At 41.3% G+C, this 20139-nt stretch overlaps 1 protein-coding gene across 1 annotated transcript in view; it reads left to right on the forward strand.

Annotated features, from left to right (window-relative positions):
• The window catches only part of LOC141167259 (uncharacterized), a 705047-nt gene that overhangs the window by 263074 nt on the left and 421834 nt on the right, over positions 1–20139 (forward strand). Inside the window, exons 29-38 of the mRNA XM_073654695.1 lie at positions 6342–6422; positions 7147–7173; positions 8743–8787; positions 9304–9372; positions 9506–9601; positions 12599–12625; positions 13248–13301; positions 15382–15453; positions 15939–15998; positions 19830–19865. Coding sequence (XP_073510796.1) covers positions 6342–6422; positions 7147–7173; positions 8743–8787; positions 9304–9372; positions 9506–9601; positions 12599–12625; positions 13248–13301; positions 15382–15453; positions 15939–15998; positions 19830–19865 — 567 coding nt within the window. The remainder of the gene's footprint in view (positions 1–6341; positions 6423–7146; positions 7174–8742; positions 8788–9303; positions 9373–9505; positions 9602–12598; positions 12626–13247; positions 13302–15381; positions 15454–15938; positions 15999–19829; positions 19866–20139) is intronic.

Consider the following 20139-nt stretch of genomic DNA (forward strand, 5'->3'; position numbering starts at 1 on the left):
ATCACTTTTTGCAAAGATTATGAAATCACAGAGGACAACATTATAAATGGTGCACAACTAGTTTATCCTTATATCGTTCTCATCTTTGGGAGCCTATAGTAAATATAGTAAAGTTAAGGAAAAAACTCAAAAAGTAAGAAATAATACACATACAGGTAATGTATAAAGTGACTGTTACCAAACCAAATATGAGGAAACGTTTCCTACTACAAGTACATGTGTGCTTCAGACTAAATCATGGCCTATCGGAGAAATCACGAAAATTCAAACAAGAAGAGAAACCGACAAAAGGTGTCAATGGTAAATGTGAGAAATGAAATACAAACTTTATTGATCAAGAATTATATTAACAGGGTGGGAGAAACAACCAGATGGAAAGCAGGCGCTGTTCCGAGAGATAAATCAATATATATAAGTAAATATATATCTATACAAATATATAGCAAGAATCATTAGATAGCTACAAAACATCTAAAAAATATAAGCATTCGTATATATACTGTAAATACAGTGGGTATGGAAAGTATTCAGACCCCTTTAAATTTTTCACTCTTTGTTTCATTGCAGCCGTTTGGCAAATTCTAAAATGTTCATTTTTCTCTCATTAAAGTACACTCTGCACCCCATCTTGACTGAAAAAAAACAGAAATGTAGAAATTTTTGCAAATTTATTAAAAAAGAAAAACTGAAATATCACATGGTCATAAGTATTCAGACCCTTTGGTCAGACACTCATATTTAAGTCACATTGTTACGCTCACGTCCGGACTGACTGGCGTGAGTGTGGTTAGTGGTCCCACTGGGCCATGATCCGAGGAGTGCCTGGAGGGGCGTGACTAGGGGCCTCGCCAGATCCGACCACGGACGCACGGCGGCTTAATCGACTCCGTGGTCTGAGGAGGGACTTGGGAGGTGGCCCGGGTGCTACTCCAGGTCAGACCCCGGTCACAGCTGTTGACCCACACTGGGGAATGCAGGAACGGGCAGGTTTGGCTGGTATGCAGACAGGCGGGTACTGGCAGGCACGGCTGGTATGCAGACAGGCGGGTACTGGCAGGCATGGCTGGTATGCAGACAGGCGGGTACTGGCTGGCACGGCTGGTATGCAGACAGGTGGGTACTGGCAGGTAGGTAAACAGGCTTCATAGGGACCAGTAAAGGATAAAGGAACAGAGCCGCAGGTGCGGAGAGCAAGTGGAGCGGGACAGAGCAGAGCAAAGCCGCAGGTGCGGAGGGTAAGCGGAGCGGGGCAGAGCAGAGCAAAGCCGCAGGTGAGGAGGGCAAGCGGAGCGGGGCAGAGCAGAGCAAAGCAAAGCCGCAGGTGTGGAGGGCAAGCGAAGCGGAGCAGAGCAAAGACGCAGGTGCAGACAGACTGGACAGGGCTCTGTTCACATGGAACAGGCAGGGAAACACAGGAAGATAGCTAGAACACAGGAGGTAGATACAGAGGCAGGGAAACTGGACAAGCAGACCAGATAAACACAAGGTACTTGTTCAGACAGGAACTGACAAGGGAATGAGATACAGGAACGATCCTGGGCATTCAGCCCCCAGGGTGGCGGAAATAAACTAGAAGTCACAGATACAGGTAACGGGCCTGGGTACTCAGCCCCCTGGGTGGCAGAAACAGACAAGATAAAGGACAGGACCTGGCAACTCAGTTGCACAGAACACACTGAAATAATGTGTTGCTCAGGCACCTCCTACTGGGTGGAGGGGGTTTAATTATCCAGTGACACAGCAATAGGCTGGGGACGCATTAGGACAGGGCACACGGTAACTTTAAGAATCAGGAAGTAACAGCACAGCCGCCCTAAGCCAGCAGACAAGAGACATGCACACAGCAAGAAAGGGAGCATAGTGTGCAGCCTGGACTGGTAGGTAAGTTGGCGGTCTTGCATGGTGGGAGATAGTAAGCCATGCCAGCACGCCGCCAGGGATGTTACACACATGCTGTCCATTTCATTGTGATCCTCCTTGAGATGGTTCTACTCCTTCATTGGAGTCCAGCTGTGTTTAATTAAACTGATAGGACTTGATTTGGAAAGGCATACACCTGTCTATATAAGACCTCACAGCTCACAGTGCATGTCAGACCAAATGAGAATCATGAGCTCAAAGGCCCAAGGAGCTCAGAGACAGAATTGTGGCAAGGCACAGATCTGGCCAAGGTTATAAAAGAATTTCTGCATTACTCAAGGTTCCTAAGGGCACAGTGGCCTTCATAATCCTTAAATGGAAGACGTTTGGGACCACCAGAAGTGTTTCTAGACCTGGCTGTCCAGCCAAACTGAGCAATCGTGGGAGAAGAGCCTTGGTGAGAGAGGTAAAGAACAACCCCAAGATCACTGTGGCTGAGCTCCAGATATGCAGTAGGGAGATGGGAGAAAGTTCCACAAAGTCAACTATCACTGCAGGCCTCCACCAGTTGGGCCTTTATGGCAGAGTGGCCCAACGGAAGCCTCTCCTCAGTGCAAGACATATGAAAGCCGCATAGAGTTTGCTCAAAAGCACATGAAGGACTCCCGGACTATGAGAAATAAGATTCTCTGGTCTGATGAGACGAAGATAGAACTTTTTGGTGATAATTCTAAGCTGCATGTGTGTAGAAAACCAGGCACTGCTCATCACCTACCCAATACAATCCCAACAGCGAAACATGGTGGTGGCGGCATCATGCTATGGGGGTGCAGGGACAGGACGACTGGTTGCAATTGAAGGAAACATGAATGTGGCCAAGTACAGAGATATCCTGGATGAAAACCTCTTCCAGAGTGCTCTGGACCTCAGACTTGGCCAAAGCTTCACCTTCCAACAAGGCAATGACCCTAAGCACACAGCTAAAATAACAAAGGAGTGGCTTCAGAACAACTCTGTGACCATTCTTGACGGGACCAGCCAGAGCCCTGACCTAAACCCAATTGAGCATCTCTGGAGAGACCTGAAAATGGCAGTCCACCAACGTTCACCATCCAACCTGACAGAACTGGAGAGGATCTGCAAGGAAGAATGGCAGAGGATCTCCAAATCAAGGTGTGAAAAACTTGTTGCATCATTCCCAAGAAGACTCATGGCTGTACTAGCTCAAAAGGGTGCTTCTACTCAATACTGAGCAAAGGGTCTGAATACTTATGACCATGTGATATTTCAGTTTTTCTTTTTTAATAAATTTTCAAACATTTCTACATTTCTGTTTTTTTTCACTGAAGATGGGATGCAGAGTGTACTTTAATGAGAAAAAATGAACTTTTTAGAATTTACCAAATGGCTGCAATGAAACAAAGAGTGAAAAATTTAAAGGGGTCTGAATACTTTCCGTACCCACTGTAGGTCAAGATGACCAGTTATGGTTGACATTGACCTAAGTTAAATATATCTAGTGAAATTAAGGTGTATGTATGTATTTGCAGGCATCCTATAGAATCAATAATGTGCAATAGTCCATGGGTGCCTATAAAACACATAGTTGCCAGAAAGTATAATTGACCTGAGTTAGATAGATCTAGTGAAGTGCAGGTATATATAGGTATCTGCAGGCATCCTATATAGTCAATAAAGAGCAAAAGTGCATGGATGCCTATGAAACAAAGAGTATAATAGAATAGTACCAGTCACTCATGTACATGGCACAATATGAGTCATTTGTACTCTCCCTGTGAGAGGGTCAGTGGAGACTTGTCACAAGGATGTGTTTACCCCGACACGCGTTTCGACATCTGCCTTCGTCAGGGGTGGCGTCATCCACAAATAGGGAAGTCTAAAAAGGGGAAGTCAGCCAATGAAAAAAGGCATAGATGTGGCTTGACGCAGACTAACATAAGAGGTTGCCAGGTGTTGCCACACCACCACCCAACGTGATCATGTAAGGAGCCGGAGGCGGGGACACTCGGAACGCAATGCGTGCGTGTGTTGCACCCGGCCAGTTGCCATTGGAACCGGTGATGTCATCGGTCACGTGTGTAAGATCCTGTATAAGTGGGATACGATACAAAGAAAATAGTAATCTAACCATATAGAAACGTACAGTTGAAGCCAGAAGTTTACATACACTATGTAAAAAGACACATATGCAAGTTTTTCTCAATATCTGACATGAAATCAGAATAAACATTTCCCGTGTTAGGTCAATTTGGATTACCATAATTTTTAATATTTTCAAAATGGCAAAATAATGAGAGAGGGAATGTTTTAAGGCATTTTTATTACTACAAAGGCAAAAGTTTAGTATTTGGTACCATTGCCCTTAAACTGAATGACTTGGGTCAAACGGTTGGGATATCCTTCCACAAGCTTCTCACAATAGTTGGTCGGAATATGGGCCCATTCCTCCTGACAAAACTGGTGTAACTGATCCAGGCTTGTAGGTCACCTTGCTAAAGCTGCCTTTTTAGCTTTGTCCATAAATGTTTAATAGGATTCAGATCAGGTCTTTGTGATGGCCACTCCAAAACATTGCTATCCTTAAGCCACTTTGTTACCATTTTGGCAGTATGCTGTGGTTCATTGTCCATTTGGAAGACCCATTTCCTCCCAAGCTTTAACTTCCCGGCTGATGTCTTGAGATGTTGCTTCAGTATTGCCACATAATCTTCTTTTCTCATGATGCCATCTATTTTGTGAAGTGCACCAGCCGCTTCTGCAACAAAACAACCCCACAACATGATGCTGCCACCCCCGTGTTTCACAGTTGGGATGGTGTTTTTAGGCTTCCAAGAGTCTCCCTTTTTCCTCCAAATGTAACCATGGTCATTATGCCCAAAAAGTTCAATTTTAGTTTCATCAGACCACAGGACCTGATTCCAAAAATTAAGGTCTTTGTTCCTGAGTGCATTTGCAAACATTAATCTGGCTTGTTTATGTTTCTTTTGGAGTAATGGCTTCTTCCTGGCAGAGTGGCCTTTCAGCCCATGTTGATGCAGTACTCGTTTCACTGTGGTTATTGACACAATCTTACCAGCTTCCACCATCATCTCCACAAGGTCTTTCGCTTTTGTCCTTCAGTTGATATGCACATGTCAGACCAAAGCACGTTCATCTCTGGGACACAGAACTCGTCTCCTTCCTGAACGGTATGATGGCTGAATGTTCCCATCTTGTTTGTACTTGCATATAATTGTTTGTACAGATGAACGAGGCACCTTCAGGTATCTTGAAATTGTACCTGAGGATGAGCCAGACTTGTGCAAGTCCACAATTCTCTTCCTGATATCTTGGCTGATTTCTTTAGACTTTCCCATGATGCTACACAAAGAAGCAGTGTGTTTCAGGGGTGCATTAAAATACATCCACAGGTGTGTCTCTAATTAACTCAGATGTTGCTAAAAAACCTATCAGAAGCTTCAAACACATGACATCATTATATGCGCAGTCCAGAATTGTTTACAAGCATAGTAACCTTAGTGTATGTAAACTTTTGACTGCAGTAAAATGCTTTAAAACATTCTCTCTCTCTCATTATTCTGGCAGTTGGCAAATATTAAAAGTGATGGTAATCCTAATTGACCTAAAATGGGAAAGGTTTATTCTGATTTCATGTCAGATATTGAGGAAAAACATGCATATGTGTCTTTTTATATAGTGTATATAAACTTCTAGTTTCAAGTGTAGGTATGAATATATATAAATATATATACATCTAGACATGTCTACTGCTGAGTATAAAAAGATGAAATGAGGTTAAAAGATGATAATATATGTTCAAAAACTGTAACTGGAAGTGGGCAATACATACATATGGGTATATATGAGAAAAATAGATAGTAATGTTGAGGTAATAGGCATTAGAAAAATATAGTGACAATAAAATAGAATTAAAATAATATTAATAAAAATGTGGAGTGAATTGTGAAATATATTATTATGCACAAGAGATTTATAATGATATATAAATAATAGAATATATATAAGTAAAATAAATTGGAATACAATGTGTCATGAAATCAAATGCAAGGTATATGTGTATAATTGAGAAAAATAATAGATATACAGTATTAATTCATATGTGCAAAAGTGTGTGAAAAATTATATATCTCTTATTTGAGACAAATGTGTTGTAAATGCACACTCATAAAGATTATACTAACAAAAAATAATAAAATAGAAATAGAAATGTGTGCAATGCATATAAAAAATATAGTAGCATATGAGTTTTCATAGAGGTATAATTTAAGACTTGCACTTGTTTTCTTTCTAACTTGCTTCCCTATAAATGTACTCATTTTTTTAAATAGATTTTATAAATGATTTTTGAACATGTTTGTTATATATGTAACATTTTATTATAATAATGTCCTTTTTTAACAAATAATCATAATAATAATTATCATCATCAATTTTTCTAGGGTCTACCTGGCCAAGATGGTGTCCCCGGCCTTCCAGGACGTCCTGGTCGAACAGGCCCTCCAGGTCCACCAGGTCTTATGGTGAATACATTTTAATCTAAGTCTGTACATTCAAGTATGTGTGTTTATGACTTTGCAAATAGCGCAAAAAGAAAGAGGTTGGTTTCACAAGATAACTCCTTTAAAAGATAGTTCCCTATCTTGTACTGTTATGCTACATTCATAGGATAAGCAATAGAGGTCTTACTGGTGGGTAGTCCCATCAATCTTGAGATTGAAGTGACCAAGGTGTCCTTGTCTATTTGTCCTGCACAGTGATATTTTCAACTACCCTCTTTGTAGGGAGATAACACAGTTCTCTACAAGTAAACTAGCACTACGACCCATGCATTTTGACAGGATAGGTGGGGGTCCCGGCGGACAGACCCAATGATCAGAATGTGATGACATTTTTAATCATTGTGCGGTCATCAAAACCCCATTAGGATAAAAGGTATTATCACAAATCTAAGTAGAATAATTTTATACTATAGAAGTATTCTGGTAAAAAGTTTGCACTTATCCACATGATAACTGATAACTTCTACATTGGGTGGGATCTGACTGTTGGTGAACAGTAAGATTTTCAGCGGTCAGACCCCCAAAAATCTAGTAGTTATTATCCGACCCGAGGATTGGTGTATTTTTTCCTGGAATACTGATTTAATCTATCTGCCTTTTAAATTTATATTTATGTTCAATGTAAACAAAATATTATATGATTGAACATTAACCTAATATTATATAACTTTGTCTGTTTTTTTAGGGTCACAAAGGCTTCCAGGGAGACACTGTAAGTATATAAGTAGAATTAAAGGCTATGATTACTTTCCCCAAAAACTCAGCACCATTCTAGTGATTGGGATTGAGTTGCAATACCAGACACAGCCCACGAACGATAGCTGAGCTGTTTCTGGAAAAAATCAAGCAGTAACTAAGGTTCACATTGAAATAAATATAAAACACAGAAGACTCACTGAAGCTCATATGATATACAGTATATGAAAAACATATATTCTTACTATTTGAAGAAAGGTAAATTATGTGGCAATATTTAAAAAATAAAAAAATAAAATATTACTGATATTCAATTAGAATACAAATTGATAAACCCTGTTATGCATTTGCGGAGTGTGGACTAACCAATGCATTGCTATATTTGCGGATTTGAATCTGATGGTTGACAGATCGGCAAAAAGAGCTAGATATAGAAAGTAGGAAAATAAAGTCAAGACCCTGAGTAACTGCCTTAGCCTCTTCCCTGTTGTACAGGGGTGGTGAGAGCTTGTGTATTTTGAAGAATCGAACTAAGACTTATCTGTGATGATGAAAATATATTATTTTGTAGCCATATGGGTAAATATTTAGACTTTTGTAGATTTGCATTTGCAGTGGGTTTTGAGGACTTACCCTATTGACTTATATTGCCTCTATTGGGTTATTGGCTTGAAACTATACTGAATATATATGTTTGAGTTAGATATAGCCATTAGATTCCAATCTGCTATGATATTTTAGCAATGTAAAGAAGTCTATACACAAACCATCCAAACACAAACACCACAAACAGGTATTGTAAAAATGGACCTGTCAGGTTTGATTTTTGTGCAGTCAGTCATCAGTGAGGATCAGATGTTCTTGAACTAATATTCCAGTCCCAGGCCTCATTCATTCTGCCAATTTTTTTGTATGTGTTCTATCTGTAATTTTCCCGGATAGAATGCATACACACTATAGTTTATAGGCTGGTCACATGTCCGTGTAATTTTTTATGGACCAACTGTTTACAAAACAACGGAGACCTGTTTTGGATCCAAGTCACCGATATAATTCGCCAAGTCAATATGTATGTGAAAAAAATTAACAGCAGTAGGATGCTGTCTGTGTTTTGTCCAAGCCCTGTCTATTTTTTTTACTGTTTATTGAATAGGAAAAGCTTTGAAATTTTTTGCATACAATAAAAACAAATACAATACTAATGGTAAAAACAGACACATGGCCCAAAAGGAGATGAAAATTGGATCCCTCACACTGATGAAAAATGATTAATTTTTTTCTCATTCGCAAAAAAGAGGACATCTGAATGAGCCCTAAGGGTGAGGCAAGTCATTGTAAATGAACAGGCAGTGCTGAACCATACCAACCTGCACTGGCAGTTGTGTGATTTTGGCAGTAAATCGTGTGCGAGTGGCCCGAGAGTGCTGCGTGTGTTCAGCCATACTGTCTGGTTTCACCCTAACAACTTAAACATATCCAAGCAATTCGCAAAATTAGCTTTTGACTCATAATACATTTGGTAACAAGCATATTCTCCTATTTTCCTTTTCAGCAAATTCATTATGCTACATTTTATTCATTTTAGGGGCCTCAAGGTTACCCAGGACAACCTGGACCAAAAGGAGACAGAGTAAGTTTTCCTCTACATCCTACAATAAAAATAATTTATTCCCACCTTTTCCCATTTCAGTTTTTTCTGTAACCCCTATAGACTTCTGCGGCAAGGCTATGCACAAGTGTGGTCATCTCACTCGAAGTTTATGGGAAATGCAAAGACTGAGACTAGTAATTGTGGGTCTCATTAGAGCTCTGTTCTCCACCTCCAGATAAGTGAGGGTCTCAAAGGTGGGACCTTCAAATATTTGGCATGTATGTCATATATATTGAAGGATAAAGAGAATACAAAGACTGGGAATTGTGGGTGTCAATAGACCTCTATTCTCCAGACAGGTGAGGGTCTAAAGATGGGACCAGCACTTTTTTGGCTTTTATGGCATATCCTTTGGAATACTTCTATAAACTGAGTGTAATTAAACTAACATGTTTTATAATATCATAAAATCAGTCGGTGTTAGATCATATATTATTTGATGTTATTATTGTAAATATTCTTAATTTTTTTTCTCGATATGATCTCTTGTCATAGGGGGAACCTGGCTATGTGCTGGGAGGGCTTGATGGAATGGCTGGGCATGGTGGCATTCCTGGATCCCCTGTAAGTATATGTGTCCTTTACTTTAATCTTGACTAATATATTTTCATATATTCATATATTTAATTTGTCCTTTTTCTTTTTTTTATGTAGCAGACATACTTTGATTTTATACTTTCACTCATTATATTTACAGGGTTCCAAGGGTCATCCGGGTTCCCCTGGACATCCAGGACCTCCTGGTGTTCCAGGATTCCCTGGGCCACAGGGACCCCCAGGACTTTCTATCAAGGTATGTGACGCGCCCCTGGGCCTGTGTCGCGCTGCGTTGCGCACGCGGGAGCTTACCCGGAGCCGGATCTCTTGAGGGTTGTAGTCTCGTGGCGGTGATCCGGTCCGTGCCCAGGGAGTCAGACTAAGTGGCGCTGTATCAGCGGTAGATGATGGACAACTACGCCACCCGTTGAATGCAGCTATGGAGCTGCCGCTGCAGGGCAGACCGCTGAGGCCGGTGGAAGGATGGTGCAGCGTGGATGGTATAACCCCCAACGGGAGGGGTATGGCCTCAGGGCAGCCGACGTGGATGATGGGGGTAGCAGGAACCACTCAGAGACGATGCGGTGTAGTTCAGGGTCTTTACTGGTGACAAAGATAGACCCTCCCGGAGTACTGGCTAGCGATTGGGGCCTGGTCAGTCCTTGAGCAGATGGGATCTCCCCTGGCCAGGCGGAGTTGTAGGCCTCCCAAACTAACTGTACTCTTCTGGCTACCTTGCTAGAGGCGGGTAAAAGTAGCCCACGTCCCTGAGTGTGCCGTGTGGTGCTCACCCGTATGGCCGGTGACTCGGGGCCTTCTAGTAGCTTCCGCTCCACGACGGCGGTGCTGGTCCCATGCGTGTGACCGTGCCTTCGGGTTTCTTGGCCAGAGGAGCTGGAATCCCCTGCCTGACGGATTCTGCTGCTGGGTAGGAGTTAGTCCCCACAGCCTCGGACTCCGGGTCCGGTAAGAAATCTTCTCAGTCAGGGCGAGCTCTGCAGCTGCCAGCCCCTGACTCCTTGTAACACTGCTCCCACAGAGCTCCTGATGTTCTGTTCCTATATTTGCTTCTTTTCTCTGTCTCTACTTCTTCTCTACTCACTAACCCTGCCTCAGCCCTAGGTTTATATAGGGGAAGTTCTTCCCCTCCCAGGACTGGGCAGGAGGTGTGGCATGCACAGGATCCCTGACCAAGAGACCTCCCACCTGCTCTCAGACATAACACTGCCGTTACTGTGGAAACCAGACCCCTGGGGTGCCACATATGTGTTAATGATCAACAACAAATTTCTGAAAGGTCTCACACTTCAGGAAGAATAGTGAACTGTGCCTGCTTTGGCAAAAATTGTCTGCAATGTACAGTAGGTACGGAAAGTATTCAGACCCCTTTACATTTTTCACTCTTTGTTTCATTGCAGCCATTTGGTAAATTCTAAAAAGTTAATTTTTTTTCTCATTAAAGTGCACTCTGACTGAATCTTGACTGAAAAAAAAACAGAAATGTAGACATTTTTGCAAATGTGTTAAAAAAGAAAAAATGAAATATCACATGGTCATAAGTATTCAGACCCTTTGCTCAGACACTCATATTTAAGTCACATGCTGTCCATTTCCTTGTGAACCTCCTTGAGTTGGTTCTACTCCTTCATTGGAGTCCAGCTGTGTTTAATTAAACTGATAAGACTTGATTTGGAAAGGCACACACCTATCTATATAAGACCTCACAGGTCACAGTGCATGTCAGACCAATTGAGAATCATGAGCACAAAGGAACTGCCCAAGGAGTTCAGAGACAGAATTGTGGCAAGGCACAGATCTGGCCAAGGTTAGAAAAGAATTTCTGCATTACTCAAGGTTCCTAAGAGCACATTGGCCTCCATAATCCTTAAATGGAAGAAGTTTGGGACCACCAGAAGTCTTCATAGACCTGGCCGTCCAGCCAAACTGAGCAATCATGGGAGAAGAGCCTTGGGTAGAGAGGTAAAGAACAACCCCAAGATCACTGTGGTTGAGCTCCAGAGATGCAGTAGGGAGATGGGAGAAAGTTCCACAAAGTCAACTATCACTGCAGCCCTCCACCAGTCGGGCCTTTATGGCAGAGTGGCCCAAAGGAAGCCTCTCCTCAGTGCAAGACATATGATAGCCTGCATAGAGTTTGCTCAAAAGCACATGAAGGACTCCCAGACTATGAGAAATAAGATTCTCTGGTCTGATGAGACGAAGATAGAACTTTATGGTGATAATTCTAAGCAGTATGTGTGGACAAAACGAGGCACTGCTCATCACCTACCCAATACAATCCCAACAGTGAAACATGGTGGTGGCAGCATCATGCTATGGGGGTGTTTTTCAGCTACAGGGACAGGACGACTGGTTGCAATTGAAGGAAACATGAATGTGGCCAAGTACAGAGATATCCTGGATGAAAACCTCTTCCAGAGTGCTCTGGACCTCAGACTTGGCCGAAGGTTCACATTTCAACAAGACAATGACCCTAAGCACACAGCTAAAATAACAAAGGAGTGGCTTCAGAACAACTCTGTGACCATTCTTGACGGGACCAGCCAGAGCCCTGACCTAAACCCAATTGAGCATCTCTGGAGAGACCTGAAAATGTCAGTCCACCAACGTTCACCATCCAACCTGACAGAACTGGAGAGGATCTACAAGGAAGCATGGCAGAGGATCCTCAAATCTAGGTGTGAAAAACTTGTTGCATCATTCCCAAGAAGACTCATGGCTGTACTAGCTCAAAAGGGTGCTTCTACTCAATACTGAGCAAAGGGTCTGAATACTTATGATCATGTGATATTTCAGTTTTTCTTTTTTAATAAATTTGCAAACATTTCTACATTTCTGTTTTTTTTTCACTGAAGATGGGGTGCAGAGTGTACTTTACTGAAAGAAAACATGAAAATGAACTTTTTAGAATTTACCAAATGGCTGCAATGACACAAAGAGTGAAAAATTTAAAGGGGTCTGAATTCTTTCCGTACCCACTGTAAGCATGAGATTTCTTTAAAACCTATACATGCCACAACTAACATAATACATAGCATATTCTGCTGCATATGTGCCCCTTCTGCTTGTACCTAGAATCATAAATCCAGCTTCAGTGATAATAGAAACAGGTGTTTTCACATTGTGACTGATCTTTTCATCATTTAAAGAAGATTCACGACACCCCTTCTCAAAAGTATGAACATAAAATATGCTATTTTATTAGTTATTATTAAATGATCTTTTTTTACAGGGTGAACCTGGTGAAACAGGAAACCAGGTGAGAATATTTGTTTTGAGTGATAGATTTTTTGTTATGCTTTTTGGTTTTTTAAATTCCATATTTTCTGTTTATTATTCTCCCATCAACTGTTCTGCAGACGTCATAAAAACAATAATTTATTGCCAGAAATTATATAAACAAAACCTTCTCATACCTAAAATGAGAAATCAATGTTAAAAAAATATATTTGTCAATTCTTACCTTTACAAACACATTACAAAGTGATAAAATTACCATAATAGTTTTGTTTTTCTTCTGTACTTTTAATTATGTATATAGTTGTCAGTGAGAGATCAGTTATGCTTGCCTTTCCTTTTTGTTGTGGCAATGTAACTACAACAACTGCAACACTTAAGTAGTTTTCGCTCTAAGAGGTTAGCCCAGTTCAGAGAAAATTGGGCAAAGATGTAAAATAATGCCATAAGCATTATTTACCTGTTGAATCGAAGCTGCTCCAGCAAGGAATTGTAAGTCATGCTTATTTCCTTCAAATTTTTACCTGCTTTGGCCCTAATTTTTTCAAAACTTGAACAGAAACCTCTTTTATTCTGATATAAAACATATTTATCTAAAGAAATATTATGGTGCAACACTAATGTAGTTAACCAAATTTATATAGGGTGCTCGGGGAAAACCTGGATTAAAAGGAGACAAAGGAGATGCAGGAGACATTGTGAGTTAACCACGAGTTATTATCCTTTATTTATATTCTTTATCTTTCTTTTGTGATGTTTTATGTATGTATATTATGTCTTTTTGCCAATATATTGTTTTCATAGAATATTTGTTGCATTTTTATTAGCAAATTATTATGGGCTACCTGAAGCTCAATTTTTTACCATCAACTCTTTAAAACATATTGAGGCAGATTTAATCAAACTGTGTACATTTTAGACAGTGTAATTTTAAACACATATGACATATGAAAGTGGATGTCTGCTGCGTGACAGTGCTGTTGAGACCTCAAAGTAGACTGACTTGTACAGAGACCTACTGTATCACTCAAGAGCAGCGGGCGGAGAGAAGCTGGGTACCCACCTGTCTGACTAGTCTCCCGTGCGGCATGGTCCCCTGTGGCTATTAACCTCTTCACAGCCTATGGTGTACAGGTACATCTTAGGTCATGTCTCTCACTCTGATGCGGGCTCCAGTGCTGAGCCCGACGCTGATCATGATTTGGTCATGTGCCCCTAACTGCCGCTGATGGAATTGCGATCCACCCGCGGCTGTTAACATGTTAAATGCCGCTGTCAATCACTGACAGTGGCATTTAACACGAGTGCACCGGAAGCACGTCACAAACCCGGCCCATCGGAGACCCTGTCACATGATCACGGGATGGCAATGGGTTGGCATGACAGCTGGGGATTTGCAGAAGACCCCAGTGCTTGTCATTGCATATCTCCTATCATATCATATCATAGGATAGCAGCCCTGCTATGTGTAGCACAAGCGATCGGATGATTGCAGCTTCAAGTCTTCTGATAGGACTATTGAAGCAGGTAAAACGTAGAAAAAAAAGTAAAAAAATATATATATATATAAAAAAATATATAAAAGTTCAAATCAGCTCCCTTTTACCCCATTCAAAATAAAACAGTTAAAAAAATACACATATTTGGTACCGCTGCAATCAGAAACGCTCGATCTAACAAAATATAAACTACATTAATCCGATCGGTAAAAAATTGAAATGCCAGAATTAAGATCTTTTTGTCACCTCAACATTTCAATAAAATGCAATTACAGGCGATCAAAACAACGTATGTACCCAAAATGGTTTCAATAAAAACATCAGCTCGTCATGCAAAAAATAAGCTCTAACCCAGCCCCAGATCCTGAAAAATGGAGGCGCTGTGGGTCTCGGAAAATGGCACGATTTTTTTTCTCTTACAAACTTTGTATTTTTTTTCACCACTTAAATAAAAAAGATCCTATACAATTTTGGTATCTGTGAACTCATAATGAGCTGGAGAATTATAATGGCAGGTGAGTTTTAGCATTTAGTGAATATGATATAAAAAAAACCTCAAAAAACATTTGTGAAATTGCACTTTTTTTTTTGCAATTTCACCGCACTTGGAATTTTTTTCCTGTTTTCCAGCACACTATGTGGTAAAATCAATGTCATTCAAAAGCCCAACACCTCCCGCAAAAACAAGCCCTCACATGGACTATGTGCAATATTTTAATGTATTTGTCCCTATATTCTCACATTATGTGGATAAAGAACGCAGCCATAAATGCTAAAGAAAAGTTAGATGCTGTTGCAATTATGTCTGTTTCAGTAATGTTAATGTTGGTTTCTACATTAAAAGGTTGGTCGTGTCTTTTTGTTTCAGGCGCGCACCACTCACCAGCCTCCTGACTTCTTGGTTTCTGGGGGTCAGGCGCTGCTGCTACAATTTTGTCCAGCAGTGTCATTGGGCTGCTGGCTCAAACTGTATGCTGTCAATGTTACTATATGTGGGATAGCGGAGTGGAACTGAAGCTGGCCAGGATAAAAGCTTACAGTACACCCCTGTGACTGTTCTCAGTGCAGTGCTAAGAAGCTCAATTGGAAAGAGCTTGTGAGCACTGCCCATATTTGGCCACTGCTGGCAGAAGTGACTTTTACCCTTGGCAATGACCAATAAACATAAAAAGCAGAGTTAGGAGAATAATGGAGTCAGTGAAAAATAACATTCCAAACATGCTTAATTGCTCTACCTATCTTTAAACAAGAAAATAACTCTTTAATATTTGTAATTCAGGGCAGAGCTGGGTTACCAGGTCCCATAGGACTCGATGGTCTCCCAGGACTTCAAGGAGTAAAAGGAGAAAAGGTAAAGAATACATAAGAAATAAAGGAAGGTTGGTAATAGAGCAAGATCAGTTTTATAAACATTTAAGACTCTGTACACACTAGTGTCATAAATTTGTTAAAAACGGAGCTTTGCAAAATCTTTGTTAAAAATGACATTGGGAAATTCCAGCAAAAACTTATGAATTGCCAAGTTTCTGTTACTTTTTGTCAAATTTAGTGCTGTAGACTGTTCTTGTGAAACTCTTGATGGCAACCCAAAAGACTAAGTAAACACAAGTGTGAACAGACCCAAAAACTGTGAAAATAAATAATCTTTCTGAGTTAGAAAGAAACGTTTCCACTTTTATTTAGTATAGCCCTGATTCCCATACTTCAAAATTATCTTATTTCAGGTTTGTTTTAATGTGTAGAATTTTCATTTTGAACATATAACTATGAGAATAAAAATATGAAATTAGATTTCACTGTTCTTGCATCAGTTTTCATTATGTTTTTTTTCTGTAGGGAGAAGCAGGTATTGGCTTTCCTGGAATACCTGGTTTAAAGGGAATGCTAGGAGAAAAGGTGAGTATTCTTTTGAATGTTTTGTGTTGTGACTTATCTGCTCACAAAAAAATGTCTAGGCTAATTGTTTTGTTATATCTAAAACTATGATGTCTGACTACTCTCTGGCAGAGTCTAATAGGAGCACTAAGATGGCAACTACAGAGGTGATTATGTGGCTGCTGGCTGCCACTGTATTACTTGTATGTTAGTAATAACATAATTGGGATGCAAGACCAATGAGCTGACAAAGGGAGACTCTTCCCTCTAAATAACCATTTAAATGCCTTGGTCACTTTTGGCTATGGGATCTAAAGGGTTAAACCATAGAGATTGTTATTCTTGCTGATCATTGCAGTTTCAGCAGGGACCTCATGTAACAACTGGGCTCCTGCGGGTACAATGGGAGAACCCGTGTGATCAACGTGACCTATTGAATTGTCACGGAGCACAAGTTAATCAAAGCTTGTGATGGATATATAGATCATATATAGGTCATAAAGCACAAAGAAATTGAAGGGAATCTGACAACTGTTTTTTGCTACCCCATCTCAGAGCAGCATGTTGTAGAGGCAGACACCCTGATTCCATACAAGTATCACTAATTGGGCTGCTTGCTGCAGTTTTGATGAAGTCATTGTTTTACCTGCTGCCGATATACCCGTTCTCTGAATGCTGAGCCCAATATAACCCCTCCCACACCACTGATTGACAGCTTTCGATGCAAACTGTGCATAGGCAGAAAGCTTCCAATAAGTGGTGAGAGAGGGGTTATACAGAGTTCATGAATATGGAAGACTACCTGGCTGCAGATTTACTAGTCCTCTCATGATAATCTTTTGTTGATAAAACAGAGATTTAATTAAATCTATTGTAAGCAGCCCAATATGTGACACCACTAGAATCATGGTCCTTGACTCTACATTATTCTGCTCTTAGGTTAGGTGGCAAAAACTGGTGACAGATTCCCTTTAAATATACAATAGTAATAACTAGTGATGAGCTAGCACTAAAATGCTCGGGTGCTCGAAGCTCGGGTCGAGCACATTGGAATACTCAGGTGCTCGACCCGAGCAACGAGCCCAATGTAAGTCTATGGGGAACTCGAGCATTTTTCTGGTGGTCCCCCCGGCGGTCTGCAGAAGGTCAAAAATTGCCCAAATCGATGGGAACGGTGCTCAATTAAACGTCAGGCAGGCAGAATATATAGGCAGACAGGCAGGGTATATAGGAGGGTGCATGAAAAACATAGCAGGGCACTTGGAACACACTAGTGCCCTCCGATTTTCATGCACCCGTCTCTTTAAAAAAGCCGGCCGGCAATTCATCAGCGGCATTCACCGGTACCCGACAATTTAGAACGGAAAGAATAGAGCATCACACATAGATTAGATAGAAACATGTCAGTCACATATATAATAAGTACAGTGACAGTGTTGGTTACTGTACTTGTTATTTAGTGTTAAAATAAAGGATTTATTAAAAAAAAAATAATAGTGTTTTTGTCTCTTTAAAAAAGCCGGCCGGCAATTCATCAGCAGCATACACCGGTACCAGACAATTTAGAACAGAAAGAATAGCGCATCACACATAGATTAGATAGATAGAAACATGTCAGTCACATATATAATAAGTACAGTGATAGTGTTGATTACTGTACTTGTCATTTAGTGTTAAAATAAAGGATTTATTAAAAAAAAAATTGGTGTGGGGTTCCCCGTAATTTTAGTCTCTAGCGGAGGTTAAGCAGACGGCTGGGGCAGATGTTTGAAGCCTGGGAAGGGGGTAATACCCATGGAGCTTCCCAGGCTACTAATATCGGCCCCCAGCTGAATACCTAGCCTTTACTAGCTATTAAAATGGGGGACCCCCAAAAAAATGACATGGGGTCCCCCCTATTTTAACAGCTAGCAAAGTCTAGGCAGACAGCTGGGGGCTGATATTAATAGACCAGGAAGGGTGCCATGAATATTGGCCCCCTCTCAGGCTAGAAACACCAGCCGTCAGCAGCCCCAGAAATGGCGCATCCATAGGATGCGCATTCGCCTGCTCTCAGCGCTTCAGCAGGAGAATTCTCCAATGCTGGGATGGCATTGAGATGACAGGCTGGATCGCAGCTGAGCGCTGCCATCCAGCTTGTCATCCTTCAGAGACACTGCAGAGCACAAGCATGCCTGCGCTCTGCAGTGTCTATGAAGGATGGCATACTGGATGGCAGCACTCAGCTGCGATCCAGCCTGTCATCTCAATGCCATCCCAGCGTGGGAGAAGTCTCCTGCTCAAGCGCTGAGCGCAGGCGAATTCTCCCACGCTGTCAGTGACGTGCATGAGGTGAGTTGAGTTCATTGGACATGAACTCGGCTCATCTGGATGGCGTCACAGCCAGACACTGATGAGCGCAAGCATGCCTGCGCTTCTCAGTGTCTGCGGCATGGCAAGCTGGATGGCAGCTTTCGGCTGCGATCCAGCCTGTCATGTGAATGTAGCAGAGCTGGAGCCGTCCTGGGAACCATGGAAAGGTAAGGATGAGGTTGGTTTATTATTTTATTTTTATTGCAGGAGATCGTTGGCTTCAGCTGTAATGGGCGTGATGGTAAGTATGGTTTAGTTTAGAACATTAAAGAATTGTGTGTTTATTTCAATTAAAGGACTTTATTCTGGGTGTTTGTGTTTTTTTTTAACTTTGACTATGGGGTTAGTAATGGGGGTGTCTTATAGACGCCTCTCCACTACTAACCTGGGCTTGATGTCAGCTGGCATTATAAGCTGACATCAACCCCAACCCTATTACACCACTGCCACCACTACAGGGCAGTGGGAAGAGCGAGGCTAAGTGCCAGAATTGGCGCATCCTATGGATGCGCCATTTCTGGGGCGGCTGACGGCTGGTGTTTCTAGCCTGGGAGGGGGCCAATATTCATGGCACCCTTCCTGGTCTATTAATATCAGCCCCCAGCTGTCTGCCTAGACTTTGCTAGCTATTAAAATAGGGGGGACCCCACGTCATTTTTTTGGGGGGTCCCCCATTTTAATAGCTGGTAAAGGCTAGGTATTCAGCTGGGGGCTGATATTCGTAGCCTGGGAAGCTCCGTGGGTATTACCCCCTTCCCAGGCTTCAAACATCTGCCCCAGCCGTCTGCTTAACCTTCGCTAGAGACTAAAATTACGGGGAACCCCACGCCAATTTTTTTTTTAATAAATCCTTTATTTTAACACTAAATGACAAGTACAGTAATCAACACCATCACTGTACTTATTATATATGTGACTGACATGTTTCTATCTATCTAATCTATGTGTGATGCTCTATTCTTTATGTTCTAAATTGTCGGGTACCGGTGTATACCGCTGATGAATTGCCGGCTTTTCATGTTTCACTGTGAGCACTGTTCCCATCGATTTGGGCAATCACTGTAATGCCACAACCACCATGGCTGTGACATTACAGTGAGTGGCAGACAATCCCTGCATGATTGGCGCTCTAAACAGCGCCAAACATGCAGGACGGGGACCCGAGCTCCCGCCCGATCATCGCGCAAGTACTCGGCGAGCTCCGAGCATCTCGAGTACTGAGATGCTCGGGCGAGTACCGAGCAGTGGTGAGCATGCTCGCTCATCACTAGTAATAGCACAACTTGCTGAAAATGTAATTCAAGTAGGAAAGTGAGGACTGGTGCTGCTTGCTGTCTATAGGGACTTTACTTCTTCTTTAGTAAACGACTTTTACTTTTTGTCTTGTAAAATCAGTTTCTGTTGGAAATGTTGCTTGATACATAGACAGTAAAAATCAGATAACACAATTCATCTTGTAAAGTGTTATTTTATGGTCACATATTCTGTTCTTATTGCCAGGGATCTATGGGCACTGCTGGACCTTCTGGAAAAAAGGTATGTTCATATGCTTGAAAAATAGATTATATCAGTTATCAATAACATTTATCTGAATTCTTCATTACGCTTAATACAGCTAGAGCCAGCTCTAGTAACTTTCAGAATATGTTTAGATATACAGATATTTATTTTGGTGCCACTGACCTAAACTGATTTTACAACTGTAGGTTAAAATGTCAAGAGTTTGCATCGCATTTTTAGTCTTTTTTCTTGATCTTTTTTTTAAGAACTCAAAAAGTGTTTTGACAGATTAGGACTGAACTGATTATTT

This window comes from Phyllobates terribilis, unplaced genomic scaffold (genome assembly GCF_046119375.1).
Source record: "Phyllobates terribilis strain yellow unplaced genomic scaffold, ASM4611937v1 Scaffold_11__3_contigs__length_659146591, whole genome shotgun sequence".
Taxonomy (NCBI): Eukaryota; Metazoa; Chordata; class Amphibia; order Anura; family Dendrobatidae; genus Phyllobates; species Phyllobates terribilis.